Consider the following 24,054-nt stretch of genomic DNA (forward strand, 5'->3'; position numbering starts at 1 on the left):
CAATCCTGGAGACCCGGGATCAAGTCCCACGTTGGGCCCCCGGTGCATGGAGCCTGCTTCTCCCTCTGTCTGTGTCTCTGCCCCTCTCTCTCTCTCTCTCTCTCTGTGGCTATCATAAATAAATAAAAATTAAAAAAAAAAAAAAAAAAAAAAAAAAGAAGATGCTTTTGGTAGGTAAAAGGCTGAAAACTCTTTGTATACCCTTTAGGCTTACGTGTAAGTCCCTAACTGGAGAAGCTCTGGGAATTTCTTGGGCATGCTTCAGAAAAATCTTTTTTTGGCTGATCATGAAGCAGTTAACTAGAAACAGCTAACTGCATGCCATGTTGACTGAACTCATGAGACTATTTAAACATCAAAACATCAACTATTTAACAATAAGGTTGTTAAACTATACCTAGTTGTCCAAAAAAAGCATGCTGGAACCGTGTTTGTCCTAACAATAACCATTCAGTTCTGCCTTCTAAGTTCCACACGGGGTCCAGTTTCAGCATTCCAGTATCTTTTTTTCAATTACTTCTTGACTAGTTATTCCGCTTATAATTTTCATTTTTATTTATGAAAGTGAATAAATTTTCATAGTAGCTCTCAGTTTTTCCTTTCTGAACTCAATCTGATTGCTAATATCCATTCTCTTTTCAAGACTGCTATATATTTTACTTTGAGTCACATTTGGAATGAGAATCTGAGTAAATAATCTAACAAGCAAATTAACAGGACAGGGTTACAGTCCCAGAGAGTCAAGAACTGGTTACTGTGCCAATACTGCGCCAGTCAAGAACTGGTTCAAGAACCAGAAAGTCAAGAACGGGTTCACTGTGCCAATATTAGATTATTTCCTACAGATACCACCTGTAAAAGGTACAAGACAAGGGTCTAAGATAAAATTTATCAAGGTAATATATACCAGCAGAAGAATACTTGGCTGGCTGAATGACTTGACAACTCTTCGTCTATCAATGATATGTTATTCTAACTCCCTGTCAATTTTATTTTTTTTTTAATTTTTATTTTTTTTAATTTTTATTTATTTATGATAGTCACAGAGAGAGAGAGAGAGAGAGAGAGGCAGAGACACAGGCAGAGGGAGAAGCAGGCTCCATGCACCGGGAGCCCGACGTGGGATTCGATCCCGGGTCTCCAGGATCGTGCCCTGGGCCAAAGGCAGGCGCCAAACCGCTGCGCCAACCAGGGATCCCTCCCTGTCAATTTTAAAATATCCAAATCTTTCTTAGCTTGAAGGATGAAGAGCACTGACTCCACACACACACAATGGTCAATTAATCACACAGGAAATCACCTTCCAATGAAAGAAAAATTAGAAATTAAAATTACCTGGTTTCTTAGGGTGTGATGCTGGTGTAGGGTGCATCTTAGCATCTCTGGAAAACCCATCTAAGTTTCCTTTTATGGCTTCCAAAGCATCATCTCTACTCTTCTCTCCTGTCTAAGAGACAAGAGATATATGGATAAATCTTCACTTCCCTTATGTCTCACTTCATCCTAGATCGTCTTAAATTGAAAGTACAGAGATCCTGGGTGGCGCAGCGGTTTAGCGCCTGGCTTTGGCCCAGGGCGTGATCCTGGAGATCCAGGATCGAATCCCATGTCGGGCTCCCGGTGCATGGAGCCTGCTTCTCCCTCTGCCTATGTCTCTGCCTCTCTCTCTCTATCATAAATAAATTAAAAAAAAAAGTACTTTAAAAAAAAAAAAAGAAAGTACAGATATTAGTTGTTTTCAGTATTTTCACCACATACTTCTGATAGGGAATTCTCCAAGTCAGTTCTCCCAACACTGCTAAGTGTATAAGTATACCAAAGGCATAAAATGACACTCTATAAAACACAAAAGTATTAAAAGGTTCTTTTATAAATATTTCAGGATACAACTGATATTAAGTATCCTGGATTAATATTAAGATCAATTATTAATTTTCCCAAGAAAAGATCACAAACTTACCAATGGTAATAAAAAAAGAGCTGAGAAGGTGACGGTTGATAGCTCATTCTGTTCAACAATACAGTGTCTTACAGGAAAAGAATTCCTCACTTTTAGACTCAGATAAGCCCAAATGAATCAACCACAGCCTAAGCTTGGGCTTGTGCCCAAGCGACAGAATCCACTGAATGAGTGAGAGGCACACGCAGGGTGTATGTGTGCTGTGGTGGCGGAATATATTACCTTAGGCTTCACACTACTCAGAAGTCTGAGCTTTTGCTTCTGCTCTTCAAATTGGCGTCTTTTTCTTTCTTCTTCTAAGAGCTTCTGCTGCTGCTCAAATCGTTTTCTGAAGGAAAAACAATCTAGTAAAGAAGTAGCTTCAGGGATTATCAACTTTTAGAAGTATGAATATACTTCTAAAAGTTTCAGTAATATCACCTCATATTTCTAGAACTAAAAACCTCACTGCTAATTATATCTAATTTTCTTATGAAAATACTATTTCCCCATTATATTAATTTTGAAATATGAGGTGAATCTAAAAAAAAAAGATTTACTTAAATTATAGACATGAATTTATTTCTTGTCTAATTTGCAAGAGGAAGAGATACTCTTATACATACAAAAGTAATCTGAAAAAACAGAGAGGTAAACAAAAAAGAAACTCTGACTTGGGAAGGCAACATCATATAGGAAGAAGAGCAATGCCTGGAACATCAGGAGGCCTACATTTGGGTCCAAGCTTTGCTAGTAACTGTGTAACCTGGACTGACAGGTCACTTCATCCTCTGAACCGAACTATTCCCTGAATGTCAAGTTACAGGATTAAAATAGAGGATCTCTAAGGTCCATTCTTGCTTAAAATTTTTTTTCTTAAAAGATTGTATTTATTGGGGCACCTGGGTGGCCCAAATGGTTAGTTAAGTGTCTTGCCTTCAGCTCAGGTCATGTCACGATCCGGGGGTACTGGGATCTGCCCTCTGCCCACCCCCCACCCCATCAGACTCCCTGCTCAGCAGGGACCCTGCTTCTCTCTCTTTTCCTCTGCCCCTCCCTCCTCCCTGCTCATGTTCTTTGTGTCTCAAATGAATAAATAAAAATTTTAAAAAAGATTATATTTATTTATTTGTGAGAGAGAACATAGCAGGGTTTGCGAGAGGGAAAAGCAGGCTCCCTGCTGAGCAGGGAGCCCCAATGCAGGGCTTAATTCCAGGACCCCGGGGATCATGACCTGAAGGAAAGGAAGCTGCTTAACCAACTCAGCCATCCAGGTGCCCCTAAAACTTATATATCATAAAGTACTGCATGAATCTTAAAAGTGACATGACTGTCTTGGCTTCAAATCTGCATTAAAGAACATTTGACCATTCTTAAAATAACAGCTATCACGCGTCTTTTTGTTTGATTCTTGAGGTCTCTTACTGCTGCTCTTCAGCAAATTGCTTCTGCATGTCTGGAGTGTACTGTGGGCCTGGAGGACGCATTCCCAGGAAAGGTGTTTGTCCCAGGTACGGCATACCTGCTGCTGGCATTGGTCCCATTGGTATCCCTGCCTGAAAGAAACAAAGGCTTAAAAAACACAATTCCTCCTTTTAATTATTACAAAGGAAAACTATTACTTCCATAAATTCTTTAATATTTTTTATTAATGAACCATATGATTTTTTTAGTAGTAAAAAATCACAGGCTTAAAAATGGAAAGCTTCCCTTATTCTCACCCCTTTCATTTCCTTGTCTTAGAGGGGACCACTGCTAACATGTAGGGTGTGTGTGCACATGGAAGCACATGTGTACACACAAGGTATCTCTGGTGAGCTCACTAACCCATACTCTTTGAGAAGAGGTATCATATCTTACATGGCCTTGTATATCCAGTAGATAAGAGTCTCACATATGGTAGTTATTCCAAAAATGAGATTAAACATGATTTTCCAATATGTATGATAGGATAATCAATATTGTGATGGTTATTATCACAGGCTTGATATCCAAACTTGTACAGAAAATATATTTAATCAGCAAGAGTGATATTGCAATAACCACAGTGTAAAGTTTACTCACACGTCCAGAAGAATAGTATTGTACAACAACTAATTACAAATCTAATATTAGTAATGACGACGATAACACTGATGATGATAATAATGGCTAATTTATACTGAGTGGAAATTCTTCTACTCCTCAGCCTTCTCCCTGAAAGGCTTCTCTTCTGTTCTCTAACTGAAACCTGGCTGTCCCCAGAAGCCTCTCATCTGGAGACTGCTGCTTCTCCTCCACATTTCCTGTAAATAAAGGGAATATTCCTCCTCACTTCTTCTAAACCTTTTATCCTCTCTCTCCCATCAAAAATCTGAATATATGCATCCAGCTACTTTAGTCATCAAATTATCTAGTCCCTTATTCCAGGATGGCTACTTTTAGTTATAGCAGATGAAGGATGTGTTTGTAATAAAGCTTAACTCCATTTATACAAATTTGATTAATGTAAACCACCAGAATTTAAATTAAAGTAAAGATTATATTCATGCTATGGAAATTAATACAGATTTTCATCACTTCATTTTTTAAAAAACATTTTTTATTTTTAAGTAATTGCTATATCCAGTGTGGGACTGGAACTCACAACCTTGAGATCAAGAGTCACATGCTCCACCAACTAAGCCAGCTGGGCACCCTCAGCAATTCATTTTTAATTAAGTTTTTTTTTTTTTTTTTTAACAAGACTAAGATCTTGATTTTTTTTTTAAGATCTTGATTTTAATCTAACAATGTTTGTTGAAGAAATCATGTTAGTGTTTCCTCCAAATAAAGCATTCCTTTTAGAAATTATCAAAAATATCCCCTCATTCTGAACCTTGAGAAAAGTGCACCTCATTGAAACAGTAGAGGCTTGTTTTAAGGCCTAGAAATAATATAATATGGGTAAAGCATGTAGAACACCGTGTAGCACATATGAATATATAGCAGTTATTATAATTATTAAAAATAATACTGACAACAAAATAATACACTCTCAAAAACAATGGTGATCTCTTTTTTTTTTTTCTGGAACACAGCAGATTCTGTAGGCAAATACAGAATTAAAGCAGCTAGATAAGAAAAAATGAACATTTCATAGTTATACTATGAAAATAAGGTACCATTTTATTGTGTTCATGCCACATGCCAGCGGCTATAGAACTAGGCGTTTATATACATTATTCTCAATATATGTAAGATCCTTAGGTTTAGAGATATTTCTGATTATGATCAACAAGAATACCTGAATAATAACGCTTATAAAGCCCTTCATATGTCCCAAGGACTTTTCTAAGGGCTCTCTATATATTCATAGACTTAATCCTTATAACAAACCTATGCCGTAGGTACTACTATTATTCTCATTGTACAGGTGAGGAAATGGAAATGCAAAATTGTTATCTAACTTATTTATTTATTGATGGTAAGTGGCAGAACCAGTATTAGAACCAGACAGCTTCTGGTTCCAAAGTCCATGATCGGGATCCCTGGGTGGCGCAGCGGTTTGGCGCCTGCCTTTGGCCCAGGGCGCGATCCTGGAGACCCGGGATCGAATCCCACATCGGGCTCCCGGTGCATGGAGCCTGTTCCTCCCTCTGCCTGTGTCTCTGCCGCGCTCTCTCTCTCTCTGTGACTATCATAAATAAATAAAAAATTTAAAAAAAAAAAAAAAAAAAAGTCCATGATCTCTAGCATTATGCTATACTGTCTCTCCAATTACCAACAACTACCACAAATTCTGACTTAAAAACAATTTTAATGTGTTTTTTTGTGTGTCTATTCATATGCTCAGGCATCTACCTGCTTAAAACATAGTAGCAGCTCAAAAGGCTTAAAACTGGTTTTAGGACCTTACAAGGGAAGTTATAAGTAACTCCTATTGCTTAATTACTAACACTCTCTATTCTAAATCCCGGGTGGGGTGGCAATGCACACTTCCTTTCAGTCATAGTGTGGTTCTCTTGCTGCTAAAAATGAGCACTGTGCTCCTAGGATTACATTTCTTTCTTTTTTCTTTTTCTTTTTTTTTTTGTACCTCTATTTAAAGAAAATAATTTTCTACCATTTTTCCAGTTTTACTGAGGTACAATTAACATAACACTGTAATTTTAAGGTATGCAACCTGTTGATGTGATACACTTACATACTGCAAAATGATTACCACCACAGCATTAACTAATACCTCCATCATGTCACATAGTCACTATTTTTTTGTGGTGAGGGATTAAGTTCCTTTTTAAATTGACTTCATTTATTCAAGGCACATAAAATGCAAAAGAAACCTCTCAACTCATTTACAGCCATACCACTGTGAATGTACCAGATTTCATCTAATCTCAGAAGCTAAGCAGGGTCGGGCTTGGTTAGTACTTGGATGGGAAACCATTCAACTCATATAGGCCAAAAGACTGATATTCCACAAAAATAATAAAGAATGAAGAAAGAAAAGGCATTATTATGCACACCGCCTTCCTGTTTATAAAATTTAACACATTAAATTATTAAACAGTATATTAATATTTAATTATTAATAAAATATTAATTATTAATATTAAACATTAATTATATTTAAATCTATTTAATTATAAAACTAAATCTTCGAGAAGATTCAAACTTGCTAAATGATATTTTGTTTTTCTCCTACTATTGAAAAGTTAGTTTATACATTCATGTAGTCTCTTTATACATTCTTTTGAAATCTAGATAAACCAAAAAGTCACGAGATACGAATCTTTAGTTATACACTGGGTAAAGACATGACAAAAAAATAACCCAGAAATCTGAGATATATGCAATAAACTGTTAAAAACACTAAAGATAAAATAGTTTACTTCCCAGATGAAGAATATTGAAGGCTACTGAAGATCTGAATAACTGGAGAGATAGGGCAGACTAAAAAAGTAAAAATACCAATTTCAATCAAAATCCCAACAAATTTTATGTGGAATTTGACAAGCTGATCTTAAAATTTATACTAAAGAGGAAAGAACCATGAATAGCTACAATTCTTGAAAAGAACAAAGAAGATCCACATTAGCAGTATCAAGGTTGATCTTAGGCTAGAATACTTAGAAGACTAAGATAGTTATTGAGGCAGGGATAGACAGAAATAGCAATGGGATAAATAGGACAGCTCAGAAACTAATCCAAAGCATAAAAATAAATTGGATAGTACAGGAATAACAGAAATCAATGAGTATAAAGAACGGGATATTGATAAGTGATTTGGAGACAACTGTCTACTCAAATGGAAAATAATTCCATTATCAGTGTAGACTCACACTGATAACCAAAGAACTCCAGATAAGTTTAATAAGAAAATACAGGAGAATGATATTATGATCTCAGGGTAAGACTATGTCTAATGAGACACATAACTCAAACCATGAAAGAAATGATTTATCTATCTTACTTATTAACTATAATACAGGACATCACCACACCAACAAAATTAAAAGACAAAGAACAGGAGTAAATATTGGCAACACAAATAACCACAAAGGCAAGAATCCAGAATATACAATGAACTCTTAGAAATCAATAAAACCAGAACAAAAGCAAAAAATTGGAAACAACTCAAATGTCCATCAACAGAAGAATATATACCCATGCACTGGAATACTACACAGGAGCTATAAGAACAAAGTTGTATCACTCTATAACAGGGATAAACCTTGAGGAGAAACATTGTCAAATAAAAAACTCAAATTCAAGGACTAGGTGGCTCAGTGGTTTGGCACCTGTCTTCAGCCCAGGGCGTGTCCTGGAGTCCCGGGATGGAGTCCCGCATCGGGCTCCTTGCATGGAGCCTGCTTCTCCCTCTGCCTATGTCTCTGCCTCTCTTTCGGTGTCTCTCATGAATAAATAAATAAAATCTTAAAAAAAAAAAAAAAACCCCACTCAAATACAGAAGGGTACACACTCATGTAAACCTATAAAACCTAGAAAATACATAAGATTCATGAATCTTCAAACATGTAAAACAGAAGTGTAAGAATACATATGAAAACAACAAGCACTGAACTCATGATAGTGAAAACTATCTCTGGGGAGGCAGAAGAATGGAATTATAGCTGTTTTGTTAAATTCTTTTGAAAATGTGAAGCAAATATGGCATGCTAAAATCTGGTAAAAGGATATGATTATCTTCATAGAAAATTCTGAGGAAACTGCAAAAAATTCCTAGAGAAGTGAGTTCACCAAGGTTGCAGGTTACAAAACAAACACACCCAAATCAATCATTTCTACATACTAGCAACAGACACTGAAATAAAAATTACAATGCCATTTACAATTACTCAAAAGAATAAAATGATTAGATGTAAATCTAACAAAACATTTAAAGAACTTGTATGCTGGGACGCCTGGGTGGCTCAGCAGTTTGGCACCTGCCTTCAGCCCAGGATCCTGGGATCAAGTCCTGCGTCCAGCTCCTGCATGGAGACTGCTTCTCCCTCTGCCTGTGTCTCTGCTTCTCTCTCTGTGTCTCTCATGAATAAATAAAATATTTTAAAAAAAGAACTTGTATGCTGAAAACTGCACAATGCTGATGACAGAAATCAAAGACCTAAATAGACACATCATGCTCATATATTGCAAGAATCCATATTAAGATGTCAATTTCCCCCAAATTGATAAAAAGGTTTACCATAATTCCTATCAAAATTCCAATAAGACTTTTTATAGATATAGACAACATTATTCCAAAATGTATATGGAAAGATAGAAAAACTAGAATAGTTACAATAATTTTGAAAAGAGGAATAATATGGGAGGACTTGTCACATAGCTACAGAGATTTAGTTGGTAATCAAAATCTCCCAATAAGGAAAGTCTGATGGCTTTGCTGGTGAATTCTACCAAATGTTTAAAGAAAAAATAAACAACTTGGCCTCCATGAAAACTTAAAGAAAAATTGTACATCAAGAGACACTATCCACAGAGCAAAAGGGCAGCCCAAAGAATGGGAGAAAGTATTTGCATACATCTGATAAGGGATTAACATCTAAAATATATAAAGAACTCTTACTGTAAAAAAAAAAAAAAAAAAAAAAAACTCTTACAATTCAACAACAAAAAACCCAACTCAAAAATGGGACAAAAGACTTAAACAGTTTTCCAAAGAAGTTACACAAATAGCCAATAAGCACATGAAAAGATACTCAACATCATTTATTAAAGAAATACAAATCAAAACTACAAAGAGATACTATCTCACATCCATTAAAACAGCTACTATCAAAAAAACAGGGGGCACCTGGCTAGCTCAGTTGGTAGAGCATGCAACTCCTGATCTCAGGATCATGAGTTCAAGTCCCATGTTGGGTGTAGAGCCTACTTACAAACAAAAACAAAACAAAACAAAAACCGTAAAACAGAATGGGGGAAGTTTGGGGAAGATGGCAGAGTAGGAGGATCCTGAGCTCACCTCATTCCATGGACACATTGAGACACCCTACATCTATATGACTAACTCTGAAAACAACCTGAAGACTGGCAGAACGGACCTTTTACAGCTAATTATAGAGAGAAGGGCACATCAAAAAGGGTGGGAGGGGAGCTAAATGGAATGGAGATAAGCAATATGCCTGATAAAGAATTCAAAGTAATGGTCACCAAGATACTCACTGGACTTGAGAAAACAGTGGAGGATCTCAGTGAGAACATCAACAAAGACATAGAAAATATTAAAAAAAAACAGTCAGGGCTAAAGAATTCAGTAGCTGAAATTAAAAAATACACTAGAAGAAAGCAACAGCAGATTAGAGGAAGCACAGAAGAATGGATCAGTGATCTGGAAGATAGCTTAATGAAATGTAACAAGCTGAACAGTAACAACAACAAAGAGTAATAAAAAATGAGAAAAGGCTATGGAAACTCTGCAACATCATCAAGCATAATAACATTCACTTTATAGGGATCCCTGAAGGAGAAGATAGAGAGAAGGGGGCAGAACATTTATTTGAAGAAATAATAGCTAAAAACTTCCCTAATCTGGGTAAGGAAACAGACATTCAGATCCAGAAATCGGAGAGCCCCCGGCAAAATAAACCCAGGGATGTCCACACCAAGATACACAATAATTAAAAAGTAGTGATAAGGAGAGAATTTTAAAAGCAGCAAGAGAAAAGAAAACAGTTATACACAAGGGAAACCCACTGAGCTATCAGCAGATTTTTCAGCAGACTTTGCAGGCCAGAGGGCAGTGGCATGATATATTCAAAGTGCTGAAAGAAAAAAAATTCAGCAAACAAGAATACTCTACCTGTAATCATTCAAAATAGAAGAAATAAAGAGTTTCTCAAAGATACAAAAGTTAAAGGAGTTCATCACTAAACCAGCCTTACAAAAAATGTTTAAGAGTATTCTTTGGAAAGAGAAGGCCATAATCAGGAGTAAGAAAATGATGAAAGGGAAAAATTTCACAGATAAATGCAAACATATAATAAAAGTAGTAGATTAATCACTTATAAAATCAGCATGGAGGTTAAAGCACAAAAGCAGTAATGCCAATTACATCTATTAAAATCAGTTGAGTGATTTGCAAAATAAAGGATGTAAAGTATGGCATCATATACATAAAATACAGGGGTGGGGAGTAAAACTTTATTGCTATTAAATGAGTTCAAACTTTAAAAAAATTTAAATTCAATTAATTAACATATATTATTAGTTTCAGAGGTAGAGGTCAATGATTCATCAGTCTTATATAATACCCAGGGCTCCTTAATGTCCATCACCCAGTTACCCCATTCCACTCCCCTCCAGCAATGCTCGGTTTCTTTCCTATGATTAGGAGTCTCTGATGGTTTGTCTCCCTCTCTGATTTCATCTTGTTTTATTTTTTCCTCTCTTCTATGATCTTTTCTTTCCTAAATTCTACATATGAGTGAGATCATATGCTAATTGTATTCCTCTGATTGACTTAGTTTGCTTAGCACAATACCCTCTAGTTCCATCCACATCATTGCAAATGGCAAGATTTCAATTTTTGATGGCTGAGTAGCATTCCATTGTGTGTATGTTTATATATATATCACATCTTCTTTATCCATTCATCTGTTGATGGACATCTAAGCTCTTTCCATAGTTTGGCTATTGTGGACATTGCTGCTATAAACACTGGGGTGCAGGTGCCCCTTTAGATCACTATATTTGTATATTTGGGATAAATACCTAGTAGTGCAATTGCTGGGTCGTAGAGTAGCTTTATTTTCAACTTTTTGAGGAATCTCTATACTGTTTTCCAGAGTGGCTGCACCAGCTTGCATTCCCACTAACAGTGTAAGAGGGTTTCTCTGTCTCCACATCCTTGCCAACATCTGTTGTTTCCTGATTTGTTAATTTTAGCTATTCTGATCAGTGTGAGGTGGTATCTCATGGTTTTGATTTGTATTTCCCTCATGCCGAGTGATATTGAGCATTGTTTCATGAGTCTTTTGGCCATTTGTATGTCTTCTTTGGAAACATCTATTTACATCTTCTGCCCATTTCTTGATTGGATTATTATTGGATATGTGTTGAGTTTGATAACTTCTTTATAGGTTTTGGATACTAACCCTTTATCTGATAAGACATTTGCAGATATCTTCTCTGATTCTGTGGGTTGTCTTTTGGTTTTATCAACTGTTTCCTTTGCTGTGCAAAGGCTTTTTATATCGATGAAGTTCCAATAGTTCATCTTTGCTTTTGTTTCTCTTGCCTTTGGAGATGTGTCTAGCAAGAAGTTGCTACGGCTGAGATCACAGAGGTTGCTGCCTGTGTTCTCCTCTAGGATTTTGATGGATTCCTGTCTCATATTTAGGTCTTTTACCCATTTTGAGTCTATTTTTATGTATGGTGTAAGGAAATGGTCCCATTTCATTCTTTCGCATGTGTCTGTCCAATTTTCCCAAAACCATTTGTTGAAGAGACTCTTTTTTCTTTCTTTTTTTTTTTTTTTTAAGATTTTATTTACTTATTCATGAGAGACACACAGAGAGAGAGAGAGGCACAGACACAGGCAGAGGGGGAAGCAGGCTCCATGCAGGTAGCCTGACATGGGACTTGATCCCGGGTCTCCAGAATCAGGTCATGGGCTGAAGGCGGCACTAAACTGCTGAGCCACCTGGGCTGCCCGAGACTCTCTTTTTTCCATTGGATATTCTTTTCCACTTTATTGAAGATTAGTTGACCAAAGAGTTGAGGGTCCATTTCTGGTTTCTCTATTCTGTTCCACTGATCTGTGTCTGTTTTTGTGCCAGAATGAGTTTAAACTTAAGTGACCATCAAATTAATAGACTGCTACCCACATACAATGTTATATATGAACCTAATGGTAACCACAAATCAAAAACCTGTAATAGATAAAAAAAAAAAAAAAAATATATATATATATATATATATATATATATAGAGAGAGAGAGAGAGAGAGAGAGAGAGAGGAATTCAAACATAACACAAAAAAGCCATCAAACCACAAGGAAGAGAGCAAGACAAAAAGAAACAAAAAAGAATGACAAAAGCAAGCATAAAAGAAATCACAAAATAGCAATAAGTATATGACCATCAATAATTATTTTTTTAGGGGGATCCCTGGGTGGCTCAGCAGTTTGGCGCCTGCCTTTGGTCCGGGCGTGATCCTGGAGTCCCGGGATCAAGTCCCACATCGGGCTCCCTGCATGGAGTCTGCTTCTGTCTCTGCCTCTCTCTCTGTGTCTATCGTGAATGAATAAATAAATAAAATCTTTTAAAAAAATAATTATTTAAAAAAAATTTTTTTTTTAATTTTTAAGTAAGCTCTATCCCCAAAGCAGGGCTTGAACTCATGACCGGAGATCAAGAGCTGCAAGCTTTACTGACTCAGTCAGCCAGGTGCTCAAAAATTACTTTAAATATAAATGGACTAAATGTTCAAATCAAAAGGACACATGGTGACTGGATAAAAAACAAGACCCATCTACATGCTGCCTAAAAAAGACTCACTTCAGAGATAAAGACACCTGCAGATAGAAAGCAATAAGGGATATATATAAAAACATTTACTATGCAAATGGAAGTGAAAAGAAAGCTAGGGTAGCAATACTGACATCAGACAGACTTGAAAACAGACTATAACAAGAGACAAAAGGACAAAAAGATATAACAATTATCAATAACGATACACCCAACATATGAGTACCTAAATACATAAAGCAAATATTAACAGACCTAAAGAAAAAAATTGACAGTAATATACTAAGAGTAAGAGACTTTAACACTCCACTTACACCAATGGAGAGATTATCCAAACAGAAAATCAACAAGGAAACCGTGGCTTTGAATGACAAATTAGATCAGATGGACCTAACAGATATATTCAGAACATTCCACCCCAAAACATTCTTTTCAAGTGCACATGGAACATTCCCCCCAGGATAGATGACATCTTAGTCCACAAGTCTCAATAAACTAAAAAGAAAAAAACAACTGAAATCATATTATGCATTTTTTTTGCCAACCATAACAGTATGAAACTAGAAATCAACAATCAACCACAAGAAAACATCTGGAAAGGATATAAATATGTGGAGGCTAAATAACATGCTACTAAACAATGAATAGGTCAACCAAGAAATCAAAGAGGAAATTTCAAAATACATGGAGACAAATGAAAATGAAAACACAATGGTCTAAAATCTTTGAGATGCAGCAAAAGCTGTTCTAGGAGGGAAGATTATAGCAATACAGTCCTATCAGAAAAATTTCAAATAAAGAACCCAAGGAACACCTGAAGGAACTAGGAAATAAAGCCCAAAGCCAGTAGAAGGAAGGAAGTAATAAAGACTACAGCAGAAATAAATGAAATAAAAACTAAATAAATAATAGAACAGATCAATGACACCAGGAGTTGGTTCTTTATAAAGAAAAACAAAATTGATAAACCTTTAGCAGACTCATCAAGAAAAAAAGAAAGAACTCAAGTAAAACCAGAAATGAAGAAAGAGAAATAACAAATAAAGAAATACAAAGGATTTTAAGAGAATATAGTAAAAATTATATACCAACAAATTGGACAACCTAGAAGAAATGGATAAATCCCTAGGAATATGTAACATTCCAAAACCGAAAAAGGAAGAAAAAGGAACATTTGAACACACTTATTATTAGTAATGAAATCAAATCAGTAATCAAAAAACTCCCAAAAAACAAAAGTCCAGGACCAGAGGATCCACAGGCGAACTCATTTAAAGAACAAACATTTAAAGAAAAGTTAATTTAAAAAAAATAAAAATAAAAATAAAGAAAAGTTAATGCCTAATCTTCTCAAACTTCCAAAAAATAGAACAGGGATGAAGCTTCCAAATTCATCCTATGAGGCCAGCATTATCCTAATACCAGAATCAAATAAAGATACTATAAAAAAAAAAAAAACAGAGATAGGGTAGGTCAGTACCTCTGAGAAACATAAATATAAAAAACCTCAACAAAATATTAGCAAACCAAATCCACCAATACATTAAAAAAATCATTCACCACGATCAAGTGGGATTACACCAGGGATTCAAGGGTAGGTGGTTCAATATTTGCAGCTAGCATTGATATCTCACATTAACAAGAGAAAGGATAAAAACTGTGATGATTTCAGCAGACAAAGCATTTGACAAAAATACATCTATTCATGATTAAAAACTTCACAAAATGAAGGCCATATATAAAAACCTCACAGCTAACATTATAGTCAATAGTGAAAACCGAGAGCTTATCCTCTAGCATTAGGAACAAGACAAGGATATCCATTCTCACCACTTTAATTCAACATAGTACTGGAAGTCTTAGCCACAGGAATCAGACAAGAAAAAGAAATAAGAGGCATCCTAAATGATAAGTAATAAACTGTCACTATTTGCAAATGACATGCTACTAAAGTAGGAAACCCTAAAGACTCCACCAAAAAACTATTAGAACTGACAAATGAATTCAGTAAAGCTTCAGGATGCAAAATATACAAAAATCTGTTGCATTTCTCTACACAAATAATGGAAGTAGCAGAAAGAGAAAGTAAGAAAACAGTCCCCTTTGTAATTACACTAAAAGTCATAAAATACCTAGGAATGAACCAAGGAGGCAAAAGACCTATACTCTGAAAAGTATAAGATATTGATGAAAAAAAGGACACAAATGGAAAGATAGTCCATGCTCATGGATTGGAAGAATTAACATTGTTAAAATATTCATACAACCCAAAGCACCCTACAGATTCAATGCAATCCTTATCAAAATACCAACAACATTTTTCACAGAACTAGAACAAATAATACGAAAATTTGTATGGAGCCACAAAAGAGCTCAAATAGCCAAAGTAATCTTGAGAAAACCGGAGGTATCACAATCCTAGATTTCAGGATATACTACACATCTGTAGTAATGAAAACAATATGGTACTGGCACAAAAACAGACACACAGATCAATGGAACAGAATAGAGAGCCTAGAAATACACCCATGCTTATATGGTCAATTAATCTACAATTAAAGAGGCAAGAACATACCATGAGGAAAAAACAGCCTCTTCAACTAATGGTGCTAGGAAATTTGAACAGCTACATGCAAAATAATGAAACGGGGCCACTTTTTTACACCATACAGAAAAATAAACTCAAAATGGATTAAAGACCTAAATGTGAGACCTGAAACTATAAAACTCCTAGAAGAAAACACAGGCAGTAATTTCTTTGACATTGGCCATAGATATATTTTTCTAGGTATGTCTCCAAAGACAAGGGAAACAAAAGCAAAAGTAAATTATTGGGACTACACCAAAATAAAAAGCTTATACATAGCAAAGGAAATCGTCAACAAAACGTAAAGGCAACCTACTGAATGGGAGAAGATGTTTGCAAATAATATATCTGATAAGGAGTTAATATCCAAAAGTTTGATATAACATATAGATATACAGACATATTTAACACCAAAAACACAAACAAGGTGATTAAAAACAGACATTTTTTCCAAGGAATTCATCAGATTGTCAAAATACACAGGGAAAGATGCCTGACATCACTCATCACCAGGGAAATGCTAATCAAAACTACAATGAGATCATTACCTCACACTAGTCAGAATGGCTAAAATCAATAACACAAGAAACAAGTGTTGGCAAAGATGTGGAGAAAAAGGAGCCCTTGTGCACCTTTGGTGGGAATGCAAATTGCTACGCTCACTGTTGGAAAACAGTATGGAGTAATTTTTTTTCTTCAAAAAATTAAAAATAGAATTACCAGATGATGCAGAAATTCCACTACTGGGTATTTACCCAAAGAAAATGAAAACACTATGCACTCTTATGTTTACTGCCATGTTATTTACAATAGCCAAGATACAGAAGCAAACCGAGTGTGTCTATCCAAAGATGAATGGACAAAGAAGATGTACTGCATACACAGACATATATATACATACATATAAATAAAATGGAATATGACTCAGCTGTAAAAAAAGAATGAGATCTTGCCATTTGCAGTAACACAGATGGACCCTAGAGAGTGTAATGCTAAATAAGTGACTCAGAGAAAGAAAAATATGATTTCACCCATATGTGCAATTTAAGAAACAAAACAAAACAACAACTGGAAAAAAGGGGAGAGAGAGAGAGACAAACCAAAAAAAACAGACTCAAGAGTATGAGTGTTTGCCAGATGGAGGTGGATGGAAGGGGTGAAAAAAGGAGATCAAGAATACACTTATCTAGATAAGCACTGAATAATGTATAGTATTGGTTAATCATTACATTGTACACCTGTGACTAATATAACACTGTATATTAACTATACTTCAATAAGCAGCAAGACCGTGTTTTTTTTTTTTTTTTTTTTTTTTTTAAGATTTCATTTATCCACGAGAGACAGAGAGAGAGAGATGCAGAGACATGACAGAGGGAGAAGCAGGCTCCATGTAGGGAGCCTGATGTGGGACTTGATCCCCGGTCTCCAGGATCACACCCTGGGCTGAAGGCAGCACTAAACCACTGAGCCACCCGGGCTGCCCAAGACCGTGTTCTATGGTAGATTGTTTCCAGCTATTCGCTGTCTTTACTCTAAGATTACACATTCCTATGTGATGTGCACTCTTCCTGGTATTTTCTTCCCCTACGGATTCACTTTGGCCACATTACTTCGGTGAACAGAAGTGACTAATAAATGCTACCTCTGACAGGAAGCTTTAAAAGTTATAACAGGGTTTGGCCATCTCTTTTCCCTATGCCAAGAGTCTGGGATGTCCTAGGTAAGGGTCTCAGGATAAAGAGAACAAGAATTGGAGTCACAGCCAATCCACAAAGGCATGCATCACAAATGAGAAAATAAATCTTTGTCTTTGTAATAGACTTTGGGATTGGTGTTTCTGTAACACAACCTGGCAAAAACTGAGTAACGTGGATTTAAAACCTACAAAGTTCAATTTAGTCTCATTTCTTTCTGCCAGAGATGAATAAAATATGATTCTAGAAGTTCTTGGGCAGCCCCGGTAGTGCAGCGGTTTAGTGCCGCCTGCAGCCCGGGGTGTGATCCTGAAGACCTGGGATCGAGTCCCATGTCGGGCTCCCTGCGTGGAGCCTGCTTCTCCCTCTGCCTGTGTCTCTGCCTTCTCTCTCTGTGTCTCTATGAATAAATAAATAAAATCTTAAAAAAAAAAAAAAAAAGTTCTCCCAAATCTTTACATACAAAACAAAAGCTTTGTTTATATGACTTCAACATGACAATAGTTTCAACTTAAATTCTGATTGTAAAGGCTGAATATTATTTATAAATTGTATGCATGTTACTGTACTAGTATATTGTACACACAAAACACACATAGAATATTTTATTTTAGAAAATTTTCTTTTTTTTTTAATTTTTATTTATTTATGATAGTCACACAGTGAGAGAGAGAGGCAGAGACATAGGCAGAGGAAGAAGCAGGCTCCATGCACCGGGAGCCCGACGTGGGATTCAATCCCGGGTCTCCAGGATCGCACCCTGGGCCAAAGGCAGGCGCCAAACCGCTGCTCCACCCAGGGATCCCCGAAAATTTTATTCCTTAAAAAATTTATTTATTTGGAGAAAGTGAGAGACAGCATGAGCTGGAGGGGAGGGGCAGAGAGAGAGGGAGAAGCAGACTCCCCACTGAGCAGGGAGCCTGATGGAAGGGCTTGACCCCAGGACCCCCAAGATCATGACCTGAGCCAAAGGCAGATAGATGCTTAACCAACTGAGCCATCCAGTGCCTCTTTTTTAGAAAATCTTAAATAATTAAGTAAAAACAAAATATATGGCATAATATTTATTTATAGTATGGGAATTCTTTTTGCTCTGGCTTATTTGTGAATTAATACATTTTAAAGATTTATTTATTCATTTTAGAGAGAGAGTGCAGGCGGAAGGGCAGAGGGAGGGGCAGAAAGAAAGAGAGAGAGAAAAGAGAGAAAGAGAGACACTCAAGATGACTCTGAGTTGAGCGTGGAGCCCAATGCAGGGCTGAATCCAACAACTCTGAGTTCACAACCAGAGCAGAAACCAAGAGTTGGATGCCTAACTGACTGTGCCCCCCAGGTGCCCCCAATACGTTTATTAAAAAAAAAAAAAAAAAAAAAGCATCATAACACTTTGGATTCAGCCATTCAAAAACCTGACTTCTGGATTCAGTTTATTTGATTACATGGTTTAAATGGATATCATAGCTAGAGAAGATAATTTACAAAGACATGGAGATCCAAAATGGAAGAAGCCCATTTCATCTTCAGCAGTGCTTACTAAATCCTGAGACTATCAATTTCATTCACCAATTCTAAAATTAAAACGCAACATTATTTGCTTTAATCAATCAACATCTCACCTGCTTTCATTACATCATTCTTTTAATGATTCTGCTTCTATCTACTTTTGCCCTCCTCTCTCCAATCATTCTCTAGTCAGCAGTCAGGATGATCTTTCTGAAATACAAATCTGATTGTGTCATTCCACTGCTTTAAACTATTCAATGGCTTCCTAATGCTCTTGAGAGAGATTTCAATGTATTATTTAGATAAAACCAATTTATTCAAGACTTAAGTTCAAATTCTGGCTTCCTATGCTCTGTGAACATCCTCACAAAGCTGCAGATTTCTCCTCAGAAAAATGGAGACACTACCTCTTTAAAAAGTTGTTATGGGGATTACATAACTCCATGTAAAGAAGGCTCTAAGTCTTCCAAACAATGACACTGCTCCTTTCATGAGAACAATGTTAGTTCTAACAATGCTACTTTGTGGCATCAGATCCCTGAGCTTCCCAAGATGTCATTCTAAACCAGTAATCTAACATAGTAGTCACCAGATTTTCCTTAAATGATTTATCTTTGTTTCCACCCCCCACTCTTATGAACATATCTTTATTTTAGTTTAAAGGAAGCGATCTAAGATGCACTTATTTCCAAATATAATGCTCCTAGTATGTAGCTCTTAGTATGCAACATGTAACAACAAACAATAACTTTGTAAACAACTGGTTAAAGAGGCAAGTACCTGCATGGCAATAGGTCCTTGGGACATCTGAGAGCTATAATTCATTCCTATCATGCCTTGCATATTAGGCTGCATGACAGAGACCATAGGAAATCCTTGCTGCTGCATCGGGATCAGTCCAGCTGAAAAACAAAGATGTCATTAAAGTCAATGTAAAAAAATTTTTTTTGATACAGAGAGAGAGAGTGAGCGAACAAGTGAGCAAGTATGCACATTTGAGCAAGCTTGGGAGGGGCAGACAGAGAAAGACAATCCCAAGTAGACTCCACATCCAGCACAGAGCCCGATGCTGGGCTCAATCTGATGACTCCAAGATCATGACCTGAGTCAAAATCAAGAGTCAGCCACTTAACCGACTGAGTCACCCAGGTGCCCCTAAAGTCAATGTATTTTAATGTTTCTTTTTTTTTTTTTTTTTTTAAGATTTTATTTATTTATTCGTGAGAGACACAGAGAGAGAGGCAGAGACAAGCAGGGGGAGAAGCAGGCTCCCCACAGGGAACCCGATGTGGGACTTGATCCCAGGACCCAGGGATCATGCCCCAGCTGAAGGCAGACATTCAACCACTGAGCCACCGAGGTGCCTCCAAAGGTTATTTTCTTAAAACCATAAGTATGAAGGACTTGTTACTTGGGAGGCAGCGCACTTTAGTGTAAAAAGCACAGGCTGTGGAGTGAGACAGACCTGAGTATGAATTCCATTCCATCAGTTACTTAGCTATGTGATCTTGGGCAAGTTACAAAACTTTATCTGTAAAGTGAAGATAATAACTTTTCTACAGAATATTTAAGCATATTAAAAAAATTAACAGTATCATGAAACTATGTTTATAGTATAGTATCACCCAAACTTTTCCAATGAAGTATCCTCAAGAGTGGAGGAGACTGAAAATACATCCCTTCGGGAATTTAATAAATACTAAGTGCCTGGGCAGCCCAGGTGGCTCAGTGGTTTAGCGCCGCCTTTGGCCCAGGGCGTGATCCTGGAGACCCCAGATCGAGTCCCGCATCGGGCTCCCTGCATGGAGCCTGCTTCTCCCTCTGCCTGTGTCTCTGCCTCTCTCTCTGTGTCTCTCATGAATAAATAAAATCTTAAAAAAAAAAAACCAACACTAAGTGCCTACCATATTTTAGGCACAGTGTTAGAGAATTGGTACACAACCATGAATAAAACAAAATCCCTACATGGCCTGAACACAAATTCAACCAAATTTTGTTCTTCTATTACACCTATGTTGGTCCTACTATAAGGAGCTTTTGGTCAAATTTTGATTTTAAAAATTAAAGGTCTGGTAAAGTATGCCACATTTACCTTGTGAGTTCTATGTACCTTAAAGGTTATTTACACACCATTTAATTTCAGAAGCATGAACATCCATATTTATAAGGAACATCAGTAGTGGCATTCACTTATTCATTCAATCATTTATTCAAACATTTGAGGGCCTACTCCTTGTTAGGCACCATTCTAGGGACACAGTAGTAAACAATACCAAGTCCTTGTCCTCATGGAATTACATGTTTTCCCTCTCGCCCCTTTGGACCTAAAGTTTTGTTCATTTGATTTAGTTTTATTTAATTCTTGAATGGGTAACTCAGATACTTGGTACAACATTTAAAGGCATGAAACTATGCACAGTGAAAACTCTCATCTCTCTTGTCTTCTGTTCACCTATCATGATCTTGTGGCTACTCCTGCTGTCAGCTTCTTGTGTATGCTTTCAGAAATAATCCATGCATAATTTAAAGCCTTCTAATGATCAGAAAGTCCTCTCTAACATACTTTGTATATTAAAAAAAATCTCAAAAAAATTCCAAATTCCATAAGAAAAAATATCAGGCAAACTTTTAGGCTCTCTTTTTGCTCTATATGTAGATTTTTTACTTGAAAGTTTACAAATATGCAAAATCTTGAGCCATGATAATGAATAATAACTCTGCAATGCCTTCCTAAAGAACAAAAGATCTCAAACCATTCTATCTAAATCTGAGACACATCTAAGTATAGATAGCTTAAATAATGCATAAATGTTAGCACAATGGAAATAATACAACTGACCCTTGGAAAAATTTACCTGAAACTCAACCTCCATCACTGATTACAAATGGAGACAAAGTCAGTATGAGCCACTGACCACCTGCTACTGAGCTACTCTTTATCTTTCATCTCTATTGGTGACCTGGGAGTCTCTGTTTCTAGAAATTCTAGCATAAGCAATCAACACTGGCTTTGTGAGAAGGGCCAGTTTTCAGAAGCAGATTGGTATGTGTCAGGGGTACAATTAAGAGCGTGTGACCAGAAAGAAGAGAAAGGCAGACATATTCTTTCTTCAATGCTGTGTCCCAATGCCACAGCAGGAGGAGTCAAGATTATATCCCTTCACTACAGTTGCCCTGAAGATACAGCTAGAATTAATATTGGTAGGCCCTCATCTTAAACAGAAAGGATATACCCAGTAAAGAAATTGAAAATAAAACTGACACTTAAAAAATTATTTATATTGAATCAGAGTATGTTATCTCTTATAAGACCAAATTCATATAGAGAAAACATGACAATAAAGGATACTTAAAGAGGTTCATTTACTCATTCAACAAACATCCACAGAGACCCTCTAATTTTCTATCAGCATGCTGGGTGCTGCAGACACTGAGAAGCATAAGGCAGACATAGCTTCTGCCCTATGGAGCTAACAATCTAGAATTAGGCAATTTTTGAGAAATGTTAAGAATTAACTGGTAGATAGGTTCAAGACTATAGGAAAACTTTACTCTATTTGGCAGAATCAGGACTTTTTTTATCCACTTAATTCCCACATAAAAATAAAAGTGAAAAGTTTAAAATTTCAGCTTTCACATACCTTGAGGGGGTCTCATTCCACCTGCAACTGGGAACATGAAGCTGAAAACAGAAGAAAACTAGATCAAGACCTTAATATATACAAGTATTTCAAATAAAACGATTCTGTTTTACATAAACCAAAGAACTGTAGATAGAGTCCTATCATTTTTTTCTGTAGTACAATACTGAATTTCAGTACAGATTGAACATTCACAGGACGCATGAGATTGTGTTAGCGTAGGGAGGAAATTTTTGAAATAGAAAACTAGTCCTGGTCCTGTCAATGGGTGACTTCCCCGGACTCCAATTTCTCCATCCATAAAACAAGCAGGTTGGATTAGATTCAATTCAGTGAACATGTATTGAGTACTTAACTACATGGAGGAACTGACTCAGCTCACAGTCTGGGCGAAGACATGTATGCAGGCAACTAACTAATACTGGACAGAATGTGCTAAGTGCTGGAAGAGGTCCAAAATACCAACCGAGATGAAAAGAAAAAGATTAATTTGATGGGTTATATCTCAGGGAGTTTTGTGAAGGTATCTTTTTTTTTTTTGTGAAGGTATCTTTTAAAGCTGAACCTCAAAGAGAGTCACACTATATTGTTTGAGTGAGAGCTCTGAGGCCAGAGCTGTGTTTAGAGAAATAATTTAACGTTGATTATAAGATACAGGATTAGAGAAGTAAAGCAGGTTGTAGAGGACCTTTGATTTTCCTTTGAATATTATATGAAGGCAGAGATTATTAATTGTGGTAAAACACACATGACAAAATTTTATCATTTTAATCATTTAAAAAAATTATTTATTTGAGACAGTGAGAGAGCAAGAGAGAGCATGAGCAGGGGGAGGGAGAAGCAGACTCCCTGCAGAGTGGGGAGCATTGACATGAGGCTTGATCCCAGGACCCTGAGGATCATGACCTGAGCAGGAAGATGCTTAACTGACTGAGCCACCCAGAAGTCCCCCATTTTAACCTTTTTTAAGTATATAGTTTGTAGCATTAAGTTCATTCATGATGTTGTACAACTATAACCATGATCCATTTCCAGAACTTTTTCATCATCCCCAATAAAGACTCTATACTCATGAAACAATAACTCCCCATCACTCCCTCCACCAACCCCCAGTAGCCACTACTTTTTGTTTCTTTGAATTTGCCTATTCTAGTTACCTCATATCAAATGGAATCATACGACGCTTGTCCTTTTTATATGACTTATTTCACTTAACATACTATTTTTTAGGTTCATCCATTTTGTAGCAGGTATCAGCATTTCATTCTTTTTTTATGGCTGAATAATAAGTACTCCATTATATGGTCATAACACATTTTGTTAATACATTCATCTATTGATGGACACTTGGGTTGTTTCTACCTTTTGACTGTTGTGAATAATGCTCCTATGAAGTTAGTATACAAGTATCTGTTTGAGTCCCCCCCCCCCCCCCCCCGTTTGAGTCAAGTCTTTTGGATATATATTTAGGAGTGGAATTGCTGGGTCATATAGTAATTCTGTTTATTCTGAGAAACTGCCAAACTGATTTCCACCACAGCTGCCCCATTTTGTATTCTCACTAGCAACGCATAGAGCTTCAATTTCTCCACATCCTCACTAACATTTGTTATTTTGTGTTGTTGTTGTTGTTGTTTTTTATAATAGTTATGCTAAAGGGTATGAAGTATTATCTCATTGTGATTTGGATCTGCATTCCCCTGATGTCACAGGTTCTAAGTAGGAGAGTGA

General features: G+C 36.5%; 1 protein-coding gene across 2 annotated transcripts in view; it reads right to left on the bottom strand.

Moving 5' to 3' along the window:
- The window catches only part of SYNRG (synergin gamma), an 84,633-nt gene that overhangs the window by 55,048 nt on the left and 5,531 nt on the right, over positions 1 to 24,054 (bottom strand). For both annotated transcript variants that reach the window (XM_038548057.1, XM_038548056.1), the window contains exons 2-6: positions 22,324 to 22,364; positions 19,463 to 19,584; positions 3,365 to 3,495; positions 2,183 to 2,288; positions 1,336 to 1,447 (exon numbers count right to left, since the gene is read on the bottom strand). In XM_038548057.1, coding sequence (XP_038403985.1) covers positions 1,336 to 1,447; positions 2,183 to 2,288; positions 3,365 to 3,495; positions 19,463 to 19,584; positions 22,324 to 22,360 — 508 coding nt within the window. In that variant the 5' untranslated portion in view covers positions 22,361 to 22,364. The remainder of the gene's footprint in view (positions 1 to 1,335; positions 1,448 to 2,182; positions 2,289 to 3,364; positions 3,496 to 19,462; positions 19,585 to 22,323; positions 22,365 to 24,054) is intronic.

Source organism: Canis lupus, chromosome 9 (assembly GCF_011100685.1).
Source record: "Canis lupus familiaris isolate Mischka breed German Shepherd chromosome 9, alternate assembly UU_Cfam_GSD_1.0, whole genome shotgun sequence".
Classification (NCBI taxonomy): domain Eukaryota; kingdom Metazoa; phylum Chordata; class Mammalia; order Carnivora; family Canidae; genus Canis; species Canis lupus.